We start from the raw sequence: 25,477 nt of genomic DNA on the forward strand, positions 1-25,477 counted from the left end.
GGGTCACAAAATAAACGTTAAACATATTTTCAGGCGAGAATGTAGCTGTGTAAACCTCAAATATCTGCTCAGTTTATCAAGACACCACATATTTTCAAAAGCGCTCCGACGTTTTCGGAGACGTCTGTTACCCACTAGCTGGATAGCTAGCCGGGGGCTAGGCTAACTAGAGCCGTGAGAACACCGGACTCCCGCAAATCGTTTTCAAACCCACCGCCGTCTTTCGCTACTCAGGTTAAACATGATATATAAGTCACTTAGATAACTTAAAAATGTTATTGTTTGGCTTTTTTTCAGTATTTTATTTGTTCCTGAGTAAATCGGTTTGGCTGAGATTAAAGTTATAGTTTTTACACAGCTGAATAAACGTCAAGCAGACAGCTGATTATCAGAAGTGTGAGATGCTCGAGAATTTACTCCGGTGTCCTGTTATATTTTAGATAGCAAGGAGTTTATTAAACTTCACCGAAACAATCTGCAAATTTCATTAAAATTTAATAAACTATCATCTTGTCTTTATTTTTAGTTAGCACATACCTTAAACTCTTAAAGCTGTAAGCTAATGATAGTTATATAAGAGCAGATGCTGCTGGTGCAATAAGCTACGTTTTCCGTCCAATGGATGATGATCTAATTAGTCAACTAATCGCAAAAGTAATTGTTGACTAGTCGACTATCAAAATAATCGTTTGTGGCAGCCCTACTTAAGACGGCTTTATGTTTTTGGGCTTTACACTGTCCCACCCCGTTCATGTGAGCACAGTAGCTCAGGAATGTCTCTGATTATTTTTTCTCCTAAATGTGTTCACTTAGGCTCAAGGATGAAGTGATTAGATCTGGTGCTCAAAGGTCACTTTGACTGTACCTCCTTAAAAAAGACGTGTGCATTTACACCTAAAAGGTCTAAAAAGTTAACAGGATCCAGTAATTACATTTTATATCCAATGATATAACAAAGCAGAGCAAGACAGGATGCAAATTATAACTTTAACGTACAGTAAAGTACTGGTAGCTACATTTGCCAGCGTGCACTGTTATAGTGTACCTGCAAAAAGCTGCAACAGCAGCTTCTGCAGTAAGAAACGTTGAATTACTCGTCGTAAAGAAAAGATAAACCCTGCCAGCTGTTTGGTTAGCATTATTCTGCTACTCCTACTTTAATCTCCTGTTGATTACTGTAGATTTATACCATAAAACCACCTTTCCTTATGCGGGTTTCACCATGAAGGTAGTTCACTTTTCATCTTCACCTCCATGACAAGTCAGGCAAGTGCTTACCTGCTTGCCCAGCTTCCCATTTCCTTCAACCTTTGCTCCTTTAATACCTGCTCCGCACATTTACGGGAATGCTGCCATGTTTTCACGATCACCATAAAGATGAGTGCTCGTCACAGGTGATTGGCAGATGCAAGACTCTCAGGCCTCATGCTGGCTAAACAATTTAACAAACCACATCACCAATCCACAGCAGGCGAGGTCTAACTGAAGTAACAATCACAGCACTCAGGTTTATGTACATCTTGCCGACAAAGACAGCTGTGAGATGGTGCAGTAGCTCATTGTCAGTATTTATTTTGTTATAGTAGAGGCTGTTTCCACCATAACGATCAGTTTTACAGTTACGCAGCTGTAAGGCCAAAACAGCCTTTAACCACATGAGTCAGAGAAATTTAATAAACATTTTAAATCTCCGTCACGAGCCGTGACGTGATCTCCAGCCAAAAGTAAAATGTTTCCTCATCCAATCAACGCTCCAAGACTGGATGGTTGTGACGAGTCGGTGACTCTTAGTGAAGTAGCAGCTCCACTCTCACTGATGAATGTGCCATAGATTAAAAATGGACTGTGTTTTAATATCAGGGGAAAAAAACGGCCCTTGTACAGAGACCTCTGGGACGGATAATTGACCTCCACAGTGAGGTCTTGTAAATAAAAGCAGTTATTTACTTATGTTTCATCAAATTCTAAGCTTTTCAGTTCAATTTGAAAAGCGTGTAGCAAATTGCATTTTCTGCGTTGCTTCCGAGCCTCTTAAAGTTTGCAGCACAGATTATAAAGAAGGTCCCCTCACCCTCTGACATCTCGTCTACTCCAGAGGCCCCGAGAAGCCAGCTGAGCGAGGCGAGTGCTTTCCTGCTTGCCCAGCACTCCTCGGTCCTTATCCTTCTCTGCAGAGTTATGTAAATTACCTCCAATAAAGCATTATAATGGCAGGCGTAATAATGGTTATTATTATTTACCAGGCACCGTGTGTGGCTGCATGCGTGTGTCTGTGCGTGTAGTGTGGATGGGCGTTGGGTTATCAAGCAGTAGTTAATTATAATGGAGCATGAAGTCGCACTATATGCATATTATCACTGCTGAGAGTCTAATTTATTTGGGCTGAGAAACGGGAGATGTTGGTGGTGTCACATTTGCATACTGAGCATGGCAGCACCCCCACCCCCACAGGCCCACCCCTCCCTGAAAATCACCGCAGCACAAGGTGCTCCCTCATCACTTTGTCCACATGTGATAAGACCTTTGTTTCTCAGTTTGATCCATCTAGTCATGGATGGCTGAATGCAGCAACTGCAGGATAAGATGTTTGTGTAAACGCTTCCACTTTTCTGCTCTGCTACAGGTTCGCCCGTCTCTTTGTGGGGCTATTTATACAAATCCTGGACCTCAGACCTCTGATATCTATAGACTGTCATCAGGAATGCGGTGCAGCAGCCTGCAGTGTTCAGTCCACGTTATTATTTCAGAATCAAAATCACCAGAAATACATAAATCAATGATTTAATAATTCATTCTTCATGCACAAAATCTTGTTGAAACTGAATTTAGACATGAATTAAATGAATGAATTTGCTTATGCATGTATTTATCTTCATACTTGCACTTCAGATATTGTGTACTAATATTTATTCATCTAGTTTGTCTTCATTGTTCTCCTTCTGAATCGTTCCATATACAGAGAAATATGTACACAGCAATAAATACAATGTAAGGCCAGTGCAAAGAAATAATATATAACTGAATATAAAATTAAATAAATACATCTGGTAACCAGTACATTAATAATTTAAATGGAAACGTATCCTGAGCTTCTGTCACAATTAAATGATATTTCACACACGTCACATTTAAAACCCGTTTATCAAATCAAATCACTTTTATTGTCACATCACATGTGCAGGTACACTGGTACAGTACATGCGAGTGAAATTCTCGTGTGCGAGCTTCACAAGCAACAGAGTTGTGCAAAAATACAATAACATAAAACAAGCAAAATATAAGAATGGCTAAATCTGAGACTAATAAATATATGTACAATATATAATAGTGTATACTAAATATGTTTTTCTACGTGTGTGTGTGTATACATATTTTACAAATTAAATAGAGTAAGCAATAAAATATATAATATACAGAGGTTTATAGTTGGATATTGTGCAAAACAGTGGCATTAATGTACAGTATGTAGTGCATAATGTTGAAGTTCCAGTAGTGGAGGTGAGGTGTCTATGAAGTGTTCAGCAGTCTGATGGCCTGGTGGAAAATGGTGATCAGAGTAGAAACACCACAAAAACAAAACACACTGACGGTGTCCAGCTGATTGCCCACAGCTTACATTCCTGTTTTTACAGTAGCTGCACCGTAAAATAACACCGGCACATGTAGCTGCCAGCACTTTACTGTAATTTAACAGGGAAACTTGCTCCAGTGTGCAGCTTAAGTCATTAACAGAATTTCAGAATTGCCTCAACCAAGCAGCGAAGTTGCAGTTCATATCTCGTCTCGTCTTGTCTTCCAGCTGTATTTTTTTAATCCCTTTTCGGTGCATTTAAAGGAACGTGAAATGATTCGAGTTCAAATTATTTTGAATTTATTTTCAGGAGTTTCCTTATCAAATATCTGTGCAGGTAAAACTTTGAATCTAAGACACTGCTCACATTTTGGTACAGTGTGTTTTGCTGCACACGCTCTATGTTCGGGCTTAAATGTGTGAATGTGTGCATTTCCCTGTGTGCTATCTGTTATCTGGTCAACCAGGAGCATAGACGGTTAACTCCCAGTGTCAAAGACGAGATATCATCTCCATCGTCGAGGTTAAAAGGGGTTGAAGGGTTAGAATAGGCTCAAGAAAGAAGGAAATAGGGCGGCGTGAAGAAAGGAAAGAATTAATATGGGGACAGGTGAGAAGAAAGAGGGAGGGAGGTTTAAGACGGAGCGGGTTAGAATATAGAAGTACATTATTCAGTTTAGAGTGCAGAGATAACTAATGAAGGGTGAAAGAGGGGTTAAGGATCAATGAGAGCGAGAGATGGGGGGGTGAGAGATTTTAAGAGGTAAAATTCAGATAGTGAAATTAGAATTGAGGAACAGGAAAGCGAGTGAGGTTAAGAGATAGAGGGATGACAGAGAGATAATATGACAGTCAGCCAATCCTGTTGGCTCTGGGTTAAAATACAGTTTGTAGCCATGCTAGAGGCTTGGCTTTAGGGATGACGGCGTCTGCCTGTGGTGGAGTAAGTCTGCCATTTTGAAATATCTCAACAGCTGTTTGATGGGTTGCTAATTTATTCATGCCCTCCGACTCTAGCTTCCCTCGAGCTCCGAGAAGAGTCAGACTTTGTCGGCGTTGTGGCTACATATCCTGCGCATATTTAACATGGCCAGCTCTTCGATTTATGGCTGTGAAAAACACAAACACAAACCGTCTGCTGATCGAACCCTCTGTTTGCAAGAGGCAGCCAATCAGAAGAAAGCTGGCTAAAAGGAAGCATGGCCTTAAAGGGGGTGGAGCTAAAACAGCTTGCATGAACTCAGGAGCGTCACCGAGATCCATTATAAGATAAGTAAGGATTACATTAAACACGAATCATCCAAAGCTGCTTTGAATTAAAATACGAAGCTGAAAATGAGCACAAGAAGTCTCCTTTAACCAGCGTCTGATGCAGGGGTGGGCAACTCCAGGCCCCGAGGGCCGGTGTCCTGCAGGTTTTAGATCTCACCTTGGGTCAACACACCTGAATCACATGATTAGTTCGTTACCAGGCCTCTGGAGAACTGCAGGAGCTAATTTAGCCATTTAAATCAGCTGTGTTGGTTCGAGGACACATCTAAAAGCTGCAGGGACACCGGCCCTCGAGGCCTGGAGTTGCCCACCCCTGGTCTGATGGATTGCGGCCAAGTCTGATGCCCCTGATGTTCCTGTCAAATCAAAGCTTCATCAGCTTCAGTCACCAAACTTTTAGGATTTCTAAACTTTAAGGAAGTAGCCTAGTTCTCCCATTGGCTGCTTGCGGTTTGCATAATGGTCGTGAAAGACTCCAGCGACTCTCTTTCTGTGAGTAACAGGCAAAACCTCATAGCTTGTTTTGGACAGTCGAGCTAAAAGTTACAGTTGGGACGCCACGGCCGGTGCCTCGTTTTCAGCCGTTGAATTGCAGAGTATTGTTCACCGATCAGTTGCGGGCGCAGGTAAAACGGGGCTGACCTGTGCCCATTTATCCCTCACTTGATACGTACTGTACTCTCACTCCGTCTGCTCCCTAACCTTCCTCCATATCTGCAGCCAGCAGACTCCCACGTCTCTCAGGAGGAGGGTGTCCCTGCAAGCTCGCTGTCAATTTCACCTGTCAGTCACAATGCTTTAGAGTGATGATTTGGTTGTCATGTGTCCACCGGGCATGTCTTGTCAGCGAGTTTGATTCCCCTCAGAGTTCAGAAAGGAGCCTGGTGGAAGCTCGTTTTGTGCAAACCCAACAAAACAAGCAAATATTTTTTTACATCTACCAGGTTACTGGTAGGTTTATGGTCCGGGTGGATTTTTGCTACATGCTAAACGAGTGCGGCTTCTGAAACTAGTAGATGTTATCTTTCCATCCATCCATCCTCTTCCAAAGACTAACTGCACGTTTTTGGATTTTGGGACACGGACGCAGGGTGAGCATACCTGGGATATGAAACGGTTAAATAAAGGCCAATCAGATTTGGACGTTGGATACTTGAAACCTTACACTTGCTGCTCCTGCGTGGCTTCATTGCAGACTTACTATATGTCAGACAAACGAGTTCAATGTAGCTGAACATCACTTCATCCTGTTACTTGTTTGTTTAGTCCAGCTGTTTGGGAGTTTTAGGAGAACCAAGAACTGATTTAAGTTTGAAATGTCTTCAATTTTACTCATTATCTTAAATAAACACTCAAATTTAAACTCTCTACTACTGCGTTGAGTTGGGTCTGGTTAATGTACAATTTTAGCCCTCAGTTCTCTGTAATGCCACCGATTATATGTTTTAATGATTAAAGAAATAGGCAATGATTTCCCCGTTCTGACGCTGAAATGCTGCACTGTTGGAGAAGGTGTCTCATGAACCCGTCCAGTTTGGTGACTTTTAGGCTACTGTAACACAAAGTAGTTCCCACTCTTACGGGAAAACTCGTTTGCAGTGAGAAGTTGTATTTCGTAAACTTCAAAGTCGACGCCCGTGAACCAGCAGCAGGCTCTGCCCTCGTTTCAATCACCCACTCCTGATCTACACCACATATTCTAACTGACACACACACTCTGTCACACTCTCCTCTCCCATCTCCTTTCTCCAGCCTGCCCGCGATGTGTCTCTCCCCTCCTCCATTCCTGATGATTGATAGGCACGAGGCCCTAATCTAGAGGAACATTTCTCTGCGCTGTCCGGCTTGCTATCAGCCCAGCAGTTCTCCGTGCACCCAATGTGTGAGCCCACTGCAGGCCTGCCTGGTGCTGGTGGCTGGGACAGGATGTTGGCACGCTTGATTACCTGCCTATCAGATGCTTGGCCTCTTCTGCAACCACCACACTACAATCTACATACCTTCCTCTCGCACAAAAATACACTCGGGCACATGATTGCGTTTAATGCACCAGGCCGCTCAATTGCCTCCATCCATGCCCGTTTAGAACGGGGACAGCTACACCGCTTCAATCTCCGGTGGATACAGTTGGAACTCGGAGTAAAGTTCAAGACTTCCAAACGGTGTCACTGTAGTAAAGTGGACATAAAGGCTGATAACGCCGTAACTGCACGTTCACCTGCCGTCGCTTTATGCTTTATGAATATTCTGCCAGCTTTTTGAGCTATCTATGGAGCGTCTGTGTACGCTGCTCAGTGCCCGTAATAAACAGATAAACAGATATAAGAGAACGTATGTTATCACAAGAGATATTAAAACTGTAATAAATGGGATGTATAAATGCAATACTGATGGCTGACTAATAAATATTATAAGATGGCTTTTAACCCTTTAAAGCCGGTTGGAGCGGGCACGCTCCGTTTTGTGTAACTATTTTTAAATCCCGGTAGCTCTGCAACCACGTAAGCTAGCGCAATAATTTTTTTTGCATATGAAACCGGAGGAGTTGTACTTACATCTTATGCCATCAGCTTGTCCTCGGTCACAGTTTCCTTCCACATATAGTTTTGCAAAAACTGCATAAAAAGCACTTGCAGCAACAAAAACATAATATTCCAGAAACATGCTTTGCTGATCCGATCAGCTGTTTGTAACACTTCCTACATTGGAATAGACGTCAGCGCGAACTTTTGCATGTCCGCCATGACCTGCCCGAAACCGGAAGTGATGTCATTTTGCGGAAACGTAGCTTTTTACCATCAAGGCCTCATAAGCCTATACTGGTGTTTTTATAAGTTATGTTTGACTTTATGACTTTCTGTGTGGTTTCTGGGATGCTTAGGACTCATATTGCACTGCTGGAAATAGTTTATTTTGATGCATATGCTGCTTTTTTGCAAATTTGCATTATAATATTTATTTTCGTTTTTCCTTCAGTATATAAAAATTGGTGTATTTCAAAAATAAAACTATGAAGACACTCAAAATAAATTTCCTGTGGTGGGAAACTATTTTGTGCAACTTTTTTGTAGTTACAGTTTTGAGGGATAAGCCTCTTAAATTTCTCTAACTAGAAATATATGTTAAAAAACAAAAACGATTTTCAATTTTTTTGTAGTTTATTGCACTTTTTTGCAATTTATGTAATTACTATGCACTTAATACATACATATTATTAAAATTTGGGCTATAATGGTTGTATTGATGTATAGCAACTTGAAATGCTCCCAAAAATGGCTCCACAGCATGTAAACATATAATATGAGCTCTGGCGGACTTGGTTCTATGGTAGGTCTTAAAGGGTTAAATGATATTTTCATGCAATGCAAACTACAGAAATCTATCCAAATTCATAGAATAACTTTAATAATTTCATTCATTTCATACTACACACCAGCCCTCATGTCATGTATTTCACATTTAAGCATCGCTGCAGATCTTTCAGGCATAGGATGAACCGAGGAGTCGGGTCGAGATCCCGAACGAGAATTAAAGCCCAAAAATGGGCTGACGCTCGAACATTATTCACTAATACTTCATAGGAACCAGATCGATCCATCATACTAGTAAAAACAAAAACAGATGTCAAGGCTTGTGAGGGTTTTTCCCCTCCACTGAGGCTGTAGCATGATGTAAAAAAGGAGCATGGAGAGGAAAATCCCCGACACACTCGTCCTCTGCCTTCTGCTCATTTTCCCCATCCTTGCAATATCTCTCTCTTATCATGCCCTGTCTCTCTCTCTCTCTCTGTCTCCTCTGCAGTATCTCTTGCTCACCAGTTTCCTTCCTTTATTAGACAACAATCACTTGTTTTCCCAAGCAAGCGGTTTAGGGCGACCACTGCAACAACAGCAGCTAACCATACGGAAGAATTTACGTATATAACTTTGTATATTTTCAACATTTAATAGCACGGGGAATTCGCCCCGCCACATCTACCCTACAGCTTTGATTCTTAATGGGCCATTCAGTGCTGCATACTGGCTATAATTACTTTTTAAAATGAAAGTAAAACAAATATTGTACAGCTGAAACATTACAGCAGCAGAGCAGGAAGAATTCTGTAAAGGAAAAAACAGCTTTCTGTCTTCACTTTTAAAGTGACGGTTTTCTTGAAGCAGCAGGAATATAAAGTCACGATTATGTAGGTCAGGCCAAAAATAAACGAATCATAAAGTCTTCTCACTCTCTGTGTCCAGGCTTCCTTTTCAGCCATTAAACACATATATTGCAGGATGCTGTGGCAAACAGTATTTGTGTACTCGGTGAATCAGTGTTTTACATCCCTTCTCATGTCCCCTCTGTTTGCTCACTTCACTCAGCTGCCGTCCTGCTCCGTTTAATTGGCGAACCTCTAAATGACCCCGAGTGCGTCGAGCTGGTCTATCACTCTTTAACTTTTACTCGTCTCCTCTGCGCGCCCGCGCTGCCTGATTGAAATGTCCTTTTTTTCGCAGGAGCCAGAAGGAGTTGTTAAAGCAGACATGAATTAATGATTGAATTAATTATCGGAGTCACATACCGTACAATTAATTTTGTGGCTTTGCCTCAGTCTTTTCTCCTCTCCCCATCTGTGCATAGAGAATGTCAAGAAACATTTTCTAATTAATTTATGTGTGATTATCAGGGGTAGTTTCTGGAAGGTCTCCACTTTCAATTTGTGACAGGCTGCAACAGAGAGAGGGAGATGGCTGGGAGAGAATGAGGTGGGAGTGAATAAGGGACAGGCTATACTTGTGAAGTATGTGCCCTCACACACACACACACACACTTAGAATTGAGGGTTTTTTCCTCCACGTTACGGTTCTGTTTAAAACGACTTCCAAGATGTCAGTCTTTCTCATCGAGTCGTGACTCTCCAGTCGGTGTTCAAATCTCTCTTTGTCTTTCCACCTGATTTTAGCTGATGCCATTCATACGATCCAACGTATCAGTTTGAGGTTAGTTAGTTCATATATACTGGTTAAAAAATGCCCCCTGCGTTTCTTCCACGGTGGCGTTAAACTGCATTTCTGACAGAGGAGAGACGTGCACGTACCTATGTGGCTGCTTTCAGTGGCACAAGCTATTCTTAATTGAAATATTAAATGACTCTGTAATAAATCTGCACATATTTTATTTGATAAGTACTTGGTGAAAAGTAGCTGATCAAATAATCACCTGCTTTTGAACTCTAACGTGGCGGTCTTGGAAATCCAATGACAGTCATCCCTGTTCTGCTCTGCAGCCTCTATGAGCCACCAGCTGTCGTCCACTTTAATTTTGTTTCTTTTGACTTTAGTTTCCTGAGCAAAGAGCTTCAGTCACTCACTCGTAGAGGTGGGAATCACCATACATCCCACGATACGATATTATCACGATACTTAACGCACGATACGATATTATTGCAATTTTTTAAAATATTTTGCGATATTCAGATTCTGTATATAAAGGTAAACTTTATCAATATTCCTTTTATCTAATATCAAAGTCTCACACTCAGTCTTTCTCTCATTTCTGTTTCGAGATGTTCTGTTTAGCATCCTTTTGAGTCTCACCAAGTGTTTTGGGTGCATTTGGATTGCATTATTTTGAGTCTTTGCAGGTGTTCAGAGTTTATTTGCAGCTCTTTGAATCTCTTTATAGTTGTTTAGAGTCACTTTGTAGCGATTTTTTTCTTTTTGCAATTGATCAGAGTTTGTAGTTGTTCAGTCTTTGTTTCTTTGTTGTTGTTTTGTGTATTTGATTTAAAGTCTATTCTCTTGGCTGTGCAACAACCTGAACCTCTTGGTAACCACTTTTTATTGCAACTACTGATTTGTGTTTTTTGATATACAGTAGAGGTGGGAATCACCGTACATCCCACGATACGATATTATCACAATACTTAACGCACGATACGATATTATTGCAATTTTTTGAAATATTTTGCGATATTCAGATTCTGTACATAAAGGTAAACTTTATCAATATTCATATGATCTAATATCAAAGTCTCACACTCAGTCTTTCTCTCATTTCAGTTTTATTGTTGACAAACTGAACGGTTTGTATTACAGTCTAGTCCAACTTAACTGAATCAACCATCTGGTACAATTATAGCTATTCTGAACTATGCAGTTTATGAAAACTATGCAGCCCCTTCAGCAACTGAAGAATTTGAAAGTAAATTAAAACAAAATATAATTTTACATTAAATAAAAAAGTTTTAAACTTAATTAAAATAAAACATGTTTATTGCTGCCAAAAAAAAAGTTAAACACATTTGGACAGTGAAGGAATGTCAGGATTCTTGCTCAGAAAAAGGAGCTGAAGTCAGAGCATGTTCCATTCCACAAAAACCTTTTTTGTAACAAAATATCGATTTCTGCTGTCCCTGTATCGATACATTATTACCAAACAAAATATCACGATGCTACACAGTATCGATTTTTCCCCCACCCCTATGAGCCAGCAGCTGTCGTCCACTTTAATTTTGTTTCTTTTGACTTTAGTTTCCTGAGCAAAGAGCTTCAGTCACTCACTCGTGTTGTGTTTAGATGTGAAATCTTTTATTATATTTCATACCTTTTTTCTTTTTCTTTGAGAAAATTGCAACCCAGTCTGCCCATTCTGCAAATAACCCCAAAAACATATGTTACACTGACTCTCTACGAGCGGTGCAAACATTTTATTTAAAGAAAGAGACAGAAATAGAACTGAAGATGATGACTCTATGGATGGAGTAGCAGACTAGCAGCAGCATCGAGCGCTATATCTGCGTGTCCACACATCGAGGGCTTAAAACATGTCATTGAAGGCTAAACAGTACCTGACCTTTTAAAATACACACCACACATCCAAGATGCAAACCTGGCGTGCAGATGATACGGACAAACGCACAGGCTTTTTTAGATTTAATTTCTCTAAATCAAAACAATAAATCATGAGCCGCATCGATGCTTCATTTGTTTTAATCACACTTAACAGGCGGCGTCTCGCGGCGCTCTGCAGCCTTTGAAAAATGGTGGATTCAGCTTCAATAACAGAAACGGGCCAGCCAGGCTGCAGCGAACGCCTTCATATGCTTCGACTCTCCATTTAAAATGAGCGGCGCTCGTTAGAAAGAGCCCTGCGTGATCGACACGGAGAGTCGTGGGTAAAAAGAGAGGGCCAGTGTTTTCCCAGCAGTTCACCACGCCACTGGGGACCCCTGTGGTTAACCACACTAACAGCCATGCATGAGTTCATAAACATAAAATGGGTGTACCGTATCATCAAGATATCATGTGTGTCAAAGCAACTTTCAACCTCAGGGTGACATTTGAATAAAGTTTGTTATCATTTCAGAATCTTAAAGGGAACCTGTTCTGTTCTAGTGCTGTTTTCTTTTGCTCGTAATAAATTAATTTCAGCTTTACTGTCATTCCACCATCGACACGATATAAATAAACGAGTTCATCATATATAAAATGAAACCTCACGAGGCAAAAGCTCAGGCTCCAAACACTTTGTTTCAGACGGTTTTTTTCTACTCTTGCACCTGTATGATGTCACAGAGTAGATAATGCTGTTACTGGGATGTCAGCCACACAACTCAAAAGTCCCTCCTGCCTTCTGTTTGTAGATTAAGCATCAAAATACTCAAGGTGTGGGAAAGTAGAGCTTTACCCACCATATTCACACACCAGATCGTAAGCGTGACAAGCGTCACCTTAAGGTAAAGCTGCTGATTTTAGAGTTACACATTTATCTCACTATTTGAGCTTGCTTATTTTTAGCTACTTGCATAAGCACACACAGAAGAAGATCATCCTGCAGCTGGTATTTCAGAATCGTTGTATAGTGATATTGTTGCAACATATTGTGATGGTTTCCGGTGATTCCCACGCTGTCGGTGGGCGATCTTGTGACCGGTTGGATGATGCTGCTGCTCTTCTCACAGACTGGCGTACAGAGATGGTTTATCAGCAATAAATAAAACTTCCCAACGGTCAGGAGACTGAATTCCAACATCAAGTTGTTGCATGTGAATGTCGGTATTCTTTGCATTCATTTGTCTTCACTGAGGTGGACGGTGTGGAGGACTCATCTCATCAACAGCAGTCCTGTCACCCCCTTCGTCCTCGAACAGAAACTGCTTTTAGTCCCCCCCCCTTCCGCACACACACACAGTTTATCTTTCTTCGCATATTTGTGAATTTGCATGTTTGCTTCTTGCTCTTTTCTGGTGGTGTATGTATTTTGTAGATAAAAGTTCAGCAGTGCAGTTAAGAGAAATTAGTTGGGTAAACAGTGGTAAATGTCAATGATAAAGTTCTGTTGAAGCTCATCTGATTAGCGGGACTACGCAGGTGTCTTATCTTGCCTGTGCAACAGAGGGTAAAATGGAAATGATTGCGTGGTCCTGAGCAGTAGATGCCTATCCCAGAAATGTCTATCTGCTGCTGAGCTGAGCCTGCTGGACTCCAGGGACCCAGGGGTGCAGCGTGGAAGATCATGGAGAGAAAGAGAAAAGGACGTGCAATCGGGTCGTGCTTCTTGTAAGATTGAAGTCTTTTATCAGCCAGCTTTATAAATGACAGGAGTGGCCATTAATGAGAAAAGCTGGAGAGAATTCATTGAACTGAAATTGAATTTTTGAGAAAAACGTTCACCACATAAAGGTGACTCAATCGATACGTATTTTTCCTTCATGTAAACGTCTAATGTGGTGCCGTATGTAGGATGTATACTGACGTCATTCGTTCAGAACGGCCTACTCTTTGTAGAAGATGTAATCATGGAAGATCCCTCACTCACCTGTATCTAACTGGCTTATATCTGAAAAACACCACTATATGATACAATACAATATGTTAGAGGTAATTTTTTACCTCTGTTTCATAATCAATACAGACTATTTGGTGAGGGGGGGATACCACGTTTCCCTTGCATACATACATAACCTTTTACAAAGAAAAAGCTTCAGTCAAACAAAGATTGTCGTTTCTGTCAGCTAATAATTTATATTCGGTGGTTCATTTGTGTTCTCTGGCTTCTCCACCCATTTGATCAATTCAATTCAATTCAATTTTATTTATATAGCGCCAAATCACAACAAAAGTCGCCTCAAGGCGCTTCATAGATACAGAGAAAAACCCAACAATCATATGACCCCCTATGAGCAGCACTTTGGCGACAGTGGGAAGGAAAAACTCCCTTTTAACAGGAAGAAACCTCCAGCAGAACCAGGCTCAGGGAGGGGCGGGGCCATCTGCTGTGATTGGTTGGGGTGAGAGAAGGAAGACAGGATAAAGACATGCTGTGGAAGAGAGACAGAGGTTAATAACAGATATGATTCAATGCAGAGAGGTCTATTAATACATAAAGGCAAGACTGATATGACTTTGATATACAGATATGACATTGTTTAGGACTGACACAGCATGAAAGGAGGAGCCGGGGTGCAAAGTGGCTTGCAGCGACGTAGGATGGAGGCAGGCTCAAGTAGCTTAAATAAAGCCTTTGCCAACTGGGTATGTAGAGTAGAATCAGCTGAACCTGCTTGAACTAACATGGTGCTTTTTAAACATCTATGTTTAGATTGTACTCAGGTTTAGTGCTGTATAATAGTTGATTGTCAGCTGTCTCTGTGTTCAGTATGTATTTCTTTCTGCAGTCTGCGCTCAGTTCCTCAGGTCGGCGCTCCAGCACATGGCTCTCTGGGGACTTGAAATGCATTCTGTATTGTTTTCAACCTGCAGACTTGGCAGACAAAGTAATGATTTAACACTTTGTGTAAACACAGAGCACAGGCCCCATTCGTTTTTCTAATACTAACTAAACTGAAGTATTTGCCGTGCGTTTCCCATAAGGGCCGAAGCGAGAACAGTGTAAGGAAGGGGAGGTGTTGGGATTTGTCATTCAGCAGAGGTTAAACCCCACCTATTAGCGCGGGGTCGGAGCAGCACGCAGATAAAGATTTCCTGTTGTATGGTGTCAAAAAATCAATGGCTCTGGTGCGATGTGCTCATTTGATATCAACAATAGTCTTTTTAAAAATCAATTAGGCCGGATAGAGAAGAACATCAGTGTTGGGTTACACCTTTCTCTTTTCACCACTTATTCTTCACTGATATCCAGTAAGGGCAGGCTGTTTGTCGAGGATACTCGGTCCCTCGGATGAGCAGGTACAGTGCTCTCATGTGGCTTTGCTTTTTCTTTTTTTGATCATTTCCCATTATGTAAAATGATAATATATGAAAGTCACAGAATAAACTAGAAAGATATTCTGTTTAACAACTTGTTTGTGTGAAAGAAAGGCTTCCCTTGAACCAGAGTCGTTCTTAGCTGTTGGGAATCTAAATTTAAGGCGACAGGGCTCAGTAGAAAATCTAGTCATTCACAGTCATGCAGTGATTATAATGATCAGGCATAATATTATAACCACTGGCAGGTGAAGAGAATTACACTGATTATCTCTTCATCAGGGCAATTGTAGATGGGTGGGATATATTATGCAGTGAAAGTGAAAAAAAATCCTCAAAGTTAATGTTAGAAGCAGGAAAAATGAGCGTAAGTACTTGAGCAAATTTGGTGAGAGCCAAGTTGTGATGTTTGGGTCAGAATATCGCCAAAGCTGCAGCTTTGTGGGGTGTTCCCGATCTTCAGCGGTCAGTATGAGTGTGGGAACGGTGTGAACCAGCTAAAGGGTCACGTGTCAGGTCTCATTGATGCATGTGGGAAGAGAATCACACAGATGAGCTTGATGCTAAGTTGATGCTGGTTTTGATAGAAAGGTTTCAGAGCATCGCAGTTTGCTGCAGATAGAGCTGCATATCTGCTAGAGGTGGGAATCACCATACATCCCACGATACGATATTATCACAATACTTAACGCACGATACGATATTATTGCAATTTTTAAAAAATATTTTGCGATATTCAGATTCTGTAAAGAAGGTAAACTTTATCAATATTCATTTTCTCTAATATCAAAGTCTCACACTCAGTCTTTCTCTCATTTCAGTTTTATTGTTGACAAACTGAACGGTTTGTATTACAGTCTAGTCCAACTTAACTGAATCAACCATCTGGTACAATTATAGCTATTCTGAACTATGCAGTTTATGAAAACTATGCAGCCCCTTCAGCAACTGAAGAATTTGAAAGTAAATTAAAACAAAATATAATTTTACATTAAATAAAAAAGTTTTAAACTTAATTAAAATAAAACATGTCTTAAATTAAAATAAGTAAACTGTCATGTTTATTGCTGCCAAAAAACAAGTTAAACACATTTGGACAGTGAAGGAATGTCAGGATTCTTGCTCAGAAAAAGGATCAACATGCTCTGAAGTCAGAGCACAAAAACCTTTTTTGTAACAAAATATCGATTTCTGCTGTCCCTGTATTGATACATTATTAACAAACAAAATATCACGATACTACACAGTATCCATTTTTCCCCCCACCCCTAATATCTGCAGACCAGTCAGGGTGCCCATCCCCTGTACCAACAGTGGGCACGGGAGCATCACAGGTGGCCTGGTCTGATGAATCCCATTTCCTTTGACTGGGGAACACCTGGCATCAGGCTCAACTATGGGAAAAAGGCAAGCGGGTCCTGTGATGCTTTAGCCAACCTTCTGACATGTATCCGCTAGCTAAGCATTGTTGCAGGTGTACACGCACGAAATGGAACAAAGACAGTTCAGGATTGGTTGGTATTAGACAGGTGGTCATAATGTTAAGGCTGATCCATGTGTATCAAAATGTAGCAGATCATTTTAAATGAGACCTTATATAATTTCTAGCAAGGTCATTTTTTACCTTGGTAGCTTAGCATGATTAACAGTTCAAAATGATTCCTCTTTGTATTATCCTAAGGCCAATTCAGCCCCTCGCTCTGTCTGCTGTCCCAAAAAACCTGTTTTAGCTCTTAGCCATTTAAGAACACTTTCTTCTGATTGGCTCCCCCTCATCATCAGAGAATTTAAACAGCCATAGCTATTACCATATAAGGACACCCCCCCGTCGGTGACATTGTAAAGATTCAATGGTATAAAAACTCATTGTGAAACCAGCATTTCTTCAGTTTGGGCCTCCAAGACAACTAAAAGCCACCCCTCAAGTTATTGTTTCCAAAACAGAAAAGAAATGAACGGACTGGAGACAAACTTCTGAAGTATCTTATTAAACTCTGATGCCTTGGAGCCAGCAAAATCTGCTTCCCCATCTCTGGGTGAGAGTACTGTTTTGGATCCTTCCCAAAGTTGTGGACAGTTTCCACTAAGTAAGCATTTAATAATAATATGACATACCATTTAAGATAACAGCCCACCTGCAGGTTTAATTAATTTTCCTTCCAAGCTGAATATACCTGAAGATGTATCAACAATTAATCTAACCAGCTGAGCATAGAAGAACACGTTTGTTCCTCATACTTTTTTCCCAGCAAATGAATCTTAGAAAAAAAAGTAATAAAATGAACGAGCAACATTAAAGACTTGATGGATTCACAATCACTTCAGATTTGTTTGGGTTTTTTTCCTTCAAATGTTTAGTGTTTGTGAGGTATGTGGCACCGTTTTAAGCTTTATCTCTTTAAAACATGAAAGAGGAACTCAATATGAAGCCATGAGTCAGTGTTACATTCACTGACCTTTGCGGACTAAAGCGTGTCCAACCAATAACTTCATCAAGGCAGCCATAAACCTTCCACCACTCCCAAATTAATCACCGCTAAATCTTTAACGATATGTGATATACATGGCCCGGGACTGAAATCTTTGAATGCTTCTGTCTTATTAACACATACATGCCTTCTGTGAGAGTGATGAGGATGCAGAGAATCCTCTCATTTATTGACCAACAGGCTTTTTCACCTTTCAGTCAGAACATCAATGAAGTCAACAATAGATGGTGCCATCTTTTATGGTTTTAATCATCTTTATATTGTACATACATCAATATCAAACTCATTAGCAAATCTGTAAACTGTAATAACACAGATTTGTGTAATTTCCATCGACAACACGCTGATTAAACTGTCGGGACGACAAGAAAAGCAGCACTGATCCATAAATCCTGTAACGACATAATCAAAACTGTCCTGCTCTCTTCTAACGGCTGCCTGCCACCTTCAGCTCGGCTCGCTGTCTCACCATTATTCTGCGCGTCCTCTCCCTCCCCTCACTCATCGGTTAATTGCGTTAGTCGTTTCATTAATGACGGACTGATTGTTTTATTGTGTTGGCTCGTCAAAGAGGTCTGGACGCCCCAGTGGTTGCTGAAGCGTCCGTATTGATAAGCCTTTGTGTGGGTAGCTGGTGACAGGGGCTGTATTGGTGTGCGCATGCTGGATGTGTGTACCTGTGTGTATGTGTGGAAGAAAAAGTGAGCGTGTGTGTGTGTCAGAGCTAAATGAGTGGGGCAGCATGGATACTGAGAAGCTGGTTGATATTGATAACGAGCCCATCCAGGCCTGTGTTTTTTTGGAATAGGTCATCCAACAAAATAAGTGTGTGTGTGTGTGTGGACTACAATGTGGGGTAGTATCATGCGGAGCAGAAAGTGTAATAGCAGCCAGTGCCGCCATATTGATAAGGAGCGGTGGGTTATTATGCAGGTCTGTGGTGGGCAGGAAGTGTAATTAACAGGGATTAGGATTGTAGGAGGCCTCATGTTACCCCAGTGAAGACAGCTAACCTGTTGGGATTAGTGAGAAGCACTCATTAGTGGAGCGAACCGATAGGACTTTCTCTCAAATGAAAAGGCAGTGTTTTTTTAAACAGAATCATCACTGATGCTAACTATAGTTAACAAGTTACATTCACTTGGTTTCCATTAATGTAAACTTCTATATTGGTAAAAACACAGAATCGAGGCTTTTACCTGTGAAAGATACCCAGTGGGAAGATTTCCCAGAAGGAAATCTTTTACATCAATTTTAAAAAGCTGTAATTACCACTGCCTGGTAAGATTTAATATGCTACCACAACTAGCATGTGCCAGTAATGCACCAACAAGCCTTTTGCACCTTTTGCTGCCATTAAACAGCAAAATGCTGTGAGGTTAGATGAAAATGTAACAAACAGGAGAACTATGCAAAGGCAAAGATTTACGCCAGCCACAATCAATACACCCTCACTCTTATTTAAAAAGGTCAAACACAGATTTCTTTTCACTATTTCATATAGAACTGAGGTTTATTTTTGGCAGTAGCATGGGCTCATGCATGTCCATGCACATAAATGCATGTCCATGCACATAAATGCATGTCCATCCACATAAATGCATGTCCATGCACATAAATGCACGTCCATGCACGTCCATGCACGTCCATGCACATAAAAGCATGTCCATGCATGCCCATGCACATATAAGCATGTCCATGCATGCCCATGCACATAAATGCATGCCCATGCATGCCCATGCACATAAAAGCATGTCCATGCATGTCCATGCACATAAATGCATGTCCATGCACATATAAGCATGTCCATGCATGTCCATGCACATAAAAGCATGTCCATGTATGTCCATGCACATAAAAGCATGTCCATGCATGCCCATGCACATAAAAGCATGTCCATGCATGCCCATGCACATAAATGCATGCCCATGCATGCCCATGCACATAAAAGCATGTCCATGCATGTCCATGCACATAAATGCATGTCCATGCACATATAAGCATGTCCATGCATGTCCATGCACATAAAAGCATGTCCATGTATGTCCATGCACATAAAAGCATGTCCATGCACATATAAGGGTACACACCCACATTCTCCTAGAATTGAATAAATAACACTTTTTACTGACTGACCAGCGAGCTATCCTTCCTGTGAACAAACTCCCAGTCCGCTATATTAACCTTCATTTGGCGATAAGCTCTGCAGGTTTGGTGAGCTTGGCATGTTGAGTTCTGCCTCCCTTTTTCCTACTTGGCCATACTGCACTTTTTGTGAGAGGACTAAGTTCTTTTTTTCCCTTTTTATCTTATGTAAGCTTCACCTTTGTCCACCATTCCTGATCATGCCATGATGTCATTGATCTTAATGTTTGATAGCAAACAGAACAACAGTTGGCTAGCTTGCTGTTGGCTCAGTAGACCCCAGCTCTCACTCCTTTAGATCTTTAAAACAATGCTCCTTTTCTTTTGCTGTTTCCACAGTTTCTCCATTTTCTCCACCATCCACTCTTTCAGTTACCTGGGGGTACCTACTGACAGCTGCTGCAGAAAACTAAAGTCTCACCCTCTTCCTCTTTTGTTTCTGTAACTGAGCTTTCATTTTCTTTGAAGAGCATGCACCCGGTGGCAGGCAGAATCACATAATTTGACAATGAACATGCCAGCGGGGTCCCCTAATCGTGTAATCAACGTGACTTCACAGTAAGCCAAAGCGTAAGAAAAAGTGTCATATTTATTGGGACTTTTTGCCCTTTTTTGTCTGCTACTTGTGAGGCTTTGATTTATCTCTGCACATCAATCATGCAGATCCTATAAACTATTTAGACAGTTGGTTTAACCTCGACCCCGTCACAACATCCAAAGCTAACATGAAAGGAAATGTTGGAACATGTTGAGGCTGAATACCTGACAACGTGATGCTTGTGTTGGCCTTGTTTAGAAGTTAATATCTGCATTGGCTTACTAAGGTCAAATGCTCATGACGTTTCACAATTAGGGTCAGCAGAGCTGGTCAGCCTGATAAGCGTTCCATGTGGTTGGGATTGGCCAATGGCTCAAAGAGTGGCTGGACATTGATGGAGTGGTGAGATAAGGAAGAGGTCAAAGTGGCCAAACTGAGGCCCCACTGCGTGATAGGAGATTACTGGACTTCAGACTCTGCTGCCAGGACAGACTGAGGACTCATTTTTGGCTCAGCATCAGATTTCAAAACGGGAAATCTCATGTCCAAAGAGACTCTGACACCTGTCCTGTGTCTCAACTCCAGACCAGCTATACTTTGTAGCTTCAGACTCTTCAAGATATATATATGTGTGACCCCAGTAAAGACTCGAGACACCCAGCGTGCTTGTGACAGTGTTTTTATTTAAATGTGCTTTTCTCAGTCACTAAGTCCATCGTCCTGACAGCTTTCCAGCTGTCTCCACCTGTCCTCCCTTCCTCCAGCATCACTGAAATAGAAGAGTATAATTACTGAATTGCTTCCAGCTGCAATGCCAGCCTCCCCCTCAAGCCCGCTGCACCACCCCTCCTCTGCAGTGGACCTGCAGACCACACCTCTGCCACATACCTCCACCGCCCACCTGAGGCTGGAGAGCCATGCGGCCAAGCCCAAGAGGTAATAGCGAAGAGAGTCAACTGCCGAATTGATGGCCAGACACTCCTTCTCCACCGTGCTGTATCTGGTCTCTCTGACAGCTTCCGGCTGATTTCCACAACAGGGCGGTCAGCCCCCTTAACTGCTGGGACAAAACCGCCCCAAGCCCTTTGTTCGAGGCATCCGTCTGCAGGATAAAACAGAGGGAAAAGTTAGGTGTGTGGTGCAGCAGCTCCCCACAGAGATCCTACTTCACGTCACCTGGCATTGTTCTGTCCACTGGACCCGATCTGCGGCACCCTTTCAGCTGAGATCACTCAAGGCGCTGGTCAGCTCTGCAAAACCAGGCACGAACCAGCGGTAGTAATCAGCCACACCCACCACTTCCCTTTTTGTATTGGGGTGTGGGAAAGAAATGATGGCTGTTGTTTTCCCAACCTGTGGGTGCACCTGCCTACCTCCCAAGTGGTACCCCAAATATTGTACCTTCCTCTGTCCAACTCCACACTTCTTTGGGTTGGTCGTGAGCCCAGCCTACCTCAGGGACTCCAGGACCACGGCCACCTGCTGCATATGCTCCGCCCAAGTGTTAGTGTCGATGATAATATCATCCAAGTAGGCAGCAGCATTTGCAGGTTGTGGATGCAACAACTGAGGTGCTGGAAAGTGGCCTGGGGCACCTCCCACACTGCAAACAACAGAGGGTCTAACCAGCAATCCCAGTTGAGTTCATCCACATGGATGAACTTCTGAATCATGGACTTTAAAGTCTGATTCATCCGCTCCACCAGCCCGTCAGTCTGAGGATGGTAGATGCTGGTCCAAACAGAGTTAATGCCCAGTAATTTGTACAGCTCTTTGTAGTGTGTGAGACATAAACTATGTGGCCTGGTCAGTCAGTATTTCTTTTTGACCAGAAATACTGCCTATGCCACACTCTTTGCAGAAATGATATGCAGCGGCATTGCTTCGGGTTATTGTGTTGCATTATCCACCAGAACTAATACAATCCAAGTGTACTCAATCCAAGTGGCCCAATGAGGTCCATGCCAATGCGCTCAAACGGGACCTTCATTAATGGTAACGGGCGCAAAAGCTTTTTTGGAATCAGCGACTGGTTAACCAGCTGACACTCCATAAAATCGGGCCATGAATCGATCCAGAGGTTTTCGTGTCCCACAAGCCCTACCATGGGGTTGTAATGAAATGCCTGGAAAATAATTTCCTGGTGGCTTTCAGGCATCAACAACTTGGTGTGTTTGTCTTCCTAGCGTGTCATCCCGCTCTAGTGGGGTCTCCTGTGGAGTGAACCACTGGAGCCAGAAGGGGCTTACAAGAAGTCCCTGCCGTCTCCTTGTCCCCAGAGACAGCATCAAACAACCCTGCGTCATCGCGTGCAGCGCAGGCACTACACGCCGCTAAAGGTCGTGAGCACATCCCTACGCACTGCTCTAAAGGTTATTAAACCTCGGCCAATCTGTCCCCAGAATTAAGGGACAGATTGTTAGGCGTCGGCTAACTGCAGCCTTTACTTGTTTAACCATTTTGTCCTTAAATTTGATCTGCAGCGGCACTACGGGATATTTGTGAAAGTTCCCTCCTGACTTTCACCCACTCTGCCTCCAACAATGCCCCGAACCCGGGTTTGGTGCATGTAGCCCAAATTTTAAGCACTATTTAACTCGCAGTGAATCGTGGCTCAACAGTTGGGAGTTCATCTAGTAATCGGATGGTTGCCGGTTCGAGCCCCGGCTTGGACAGTCTCGGTCGTTGTGTCCTTGGGCCACCACCAGTGGTCAGAGGGCCACTGGTGGGGGTCAGAGGGCCCAGTGGCACCAGTGTCCGGCAGCCTCGCCTCTGTCAGTGCGCCCCAGGGTGGCTGTAGCTACAATGTAGCTGCCATCACCAGTGTGTGAATGTGTGTGTGACTGGATATGTAAAGCGCTTTGGGGTCCTTAGGGACTAGAAAAGCGCTTTACAAATACAGGCCATTTACCATTTATCAATCAGTTAGAACTAGAGTTAAGCTGCAGTTTAGTCACATGTTGAATATGCGTTTTTTTCCAGAATGTTGTCTGGATGCCAAAATATGAACAAATTCTATATAAAGGGGTAGGTGTGAATCTAACCCTGAATCTGAACCTAAGCAGGTCACTGGTAACCTGGTGGATGTTAAGAGATTAAAAAAAGAACCCGAGTCACACAATAAAAAATTCAGCCCAACCTGACCCGAGCACAGCAGGTCGGGCCAGCTCCTGTTGCGTCTGGCATCAGGCATCAGTATCACACTCTTCTGTTCACAGGGGCAGAAGAACGAGAAAGCACGGCTGGTTGCGGCGTGTTTTCTGAGTGCACAACCTGAGGTTGATAAAACTGATACCATCAGTTACCATTGAATGTTCTCAGTATAGCACCTGTGTGTTATTCGTCATACTGGGCTGAGTCTAATTGCAACTCTGAGCTCTGAGTTAAGAGAAAAACACCACTTCCTGTGCACCGTTGCCACAAAACTCTCTTTGACAGCAAAAACAATATCTCCAACCGCTCCTTGGCTTGTAAGGACTCATTTCATTGAATTAACGTCTACTTTTTTTTTTTCTTTCTCCAAACCGCACTTCTTCCTGCTTTTTTTCCTCCCCCTCCATAACCCCAAACCCACCACCATCACCTCCTTCACCCACTCACCCACCCCCAACCGGCTGTGGGAAAGCCATTTTATCAGCGTCTGTCCGTTGTTCTCTGGTGGGGATAGATACAGAGAAGATAGATGAGTGTTTTGACATGGAGAGTGTTAGACAAACACTCTTATCAGGCCCGCCACTTTAGACCGACCCCCCCCCCCCCCCAAACAGCTCTTGGTTGAGCTGAGGGGGAGCTGGAGAGGAGGGCAGGCAGATTTTGTATGTATTTTGATCAGTAGGTGGACGGTTATAACAAGAGAACTCCTCAACAAGCAGACCCCAGGGCTGCTTGTGTAACTGCAGCAGCTGCTGTTAATCCCATCCAGTCAGAGTTCCCGTTACAGCACTCACTTGCAGTCTTCTTCATTTATCCTCAGATGTGCAGAGACTCCTCTAAACGAGAGACTCTCACAGTCCGAGCTGTCTCTAAGTTTTTAAATAGATGGTTCAGTCCTCCATGCCTGCCGGCTATCTGCCTCTATCTGGGCTGCAGCGGGCTCAGACCACAGCTGTCACTGCCATCCTTCTGCACTTATCTTTTCACTTTGAGGAAGTACACAAGAAGTTTCCCCTGTTTGAACCGGCCAGGACAGAAAGCGCTGTGCTTGTATCAAACTCCCCCTGCTGTTGAGCTGCTGACAGTATTTTCTGTTTGGGCTGAGCTCCTCTGAGGGTTCAGGTCAAGTTCAAGCCAAATGCTGTTTGAGTTTTTTGTCTTTTGAGCCACCCATACAGCCTGCACTGTGGCACTGACCCTCAAAGCTTTTCTGATGAATGGTGAGTTCAAGGTTTTTACATCGTGCTCCCGATGAAGAGACCTCTTCACGATCTCTTCGGCACATGAATATTTAAACCACTCTGGGCTTATTTAATGTTATTTTCTCCTCTGTTTCCCACCTGCTTCCCAGATGACCTGGAGCTAAGTGATGAAGGTGGCGACAGCAGTGTGGTGACAGTAAGAGACCTCTCTCCAGACACAGTATGGGGCCCCTACCCAGGAATCGTCCAATCACAGAGCAGCACCGATGAGCAGGAGACTGAGGTAAGAGCTCGTCCAGCGTGGTTACCACGGCTTAAAGTTCTCTGGCACTGTGCTGAATTTCCAGCATGGAGCTGTTTAAGATTTAAATATAGAATTATGTCTATGGTAACGATTCCTGTGTATTTTACTGCGTTTGCACTGCTTAGCAAAGTGTTGGCTCAACCGCCGTCTCTGCAACATGAAAGCACGAGTAAACTGTAGCATGGACGGCTCAGAGACCAACAGAGGATTGATCATTTAAAAGTTTTTAAGACGTGATATTCTTTATGACTTTGTTATGTTTGGATTTGGATACAATAAATCTACCAGACTATCTTTTCCTGCTAAAATAATGAATATTGTATTTTTGGGGCTCTAAAGCAACTTTCAAGTTGATGTGAGAACTCACATTAAGCAGGTTGAATTTCTCAGATGGTTGCTACCACAGCCTACCATCTAGTTTATTACCTGGAGCTTTGTTTTTAGCATCGTTGGACACTGAAGTAGGAGATCACTGTACACATGAAGGCCTCATACGCTGTCAGCTACTAGGTTAATGTAAAGGATTTTTGTCCAGTGAGATAAATGAAAAACGTCCTCGTCCAGTCCTGAGCTTCTCAGGGTTCCTGAAGGCTCTTTATTGTGGCTACAGTACCAC

At 42.5% G+C, this 25,477-nt stretch overlaps 1 protein-coding gene across 1 annotated transcript in view; it reads left to right on the forward strand.

Moving 5' to 3' along the window:
- Positions 1-25,477, forward strand: part of zfpm1 (zinc finger protein, FOG family member 1) — a 128,474-nt gene that overhangs the window by 68,842 nt on the left and 34,155 nt on the right. The window contains exon 4 of the mRNA XM_085165579.1: positions 24,707-24,840. Within this exon, the coding sequence (XP_085021705.1) occupies positions 24,707-24,840 (134 nt within the window). The remainder of the gene's footprint in view (positions 1-24,706; positions 24,841-25,477) is intronic.

Source organism: Neolamprologus multifasciatus, chromosome 7, assembly GCF_963576455.1.
Source record: "Neolamprologus multifasciatus chromosome 7, fNeoMul1.2, whole genome shotgun sequence".
Lineage (NCBI taxonomy): Eukaryota > Metazoa > Chordata > Actinopteri > Cichliformes > Cichlidae > Neolamprologus > Neolamprologus multifasciatus.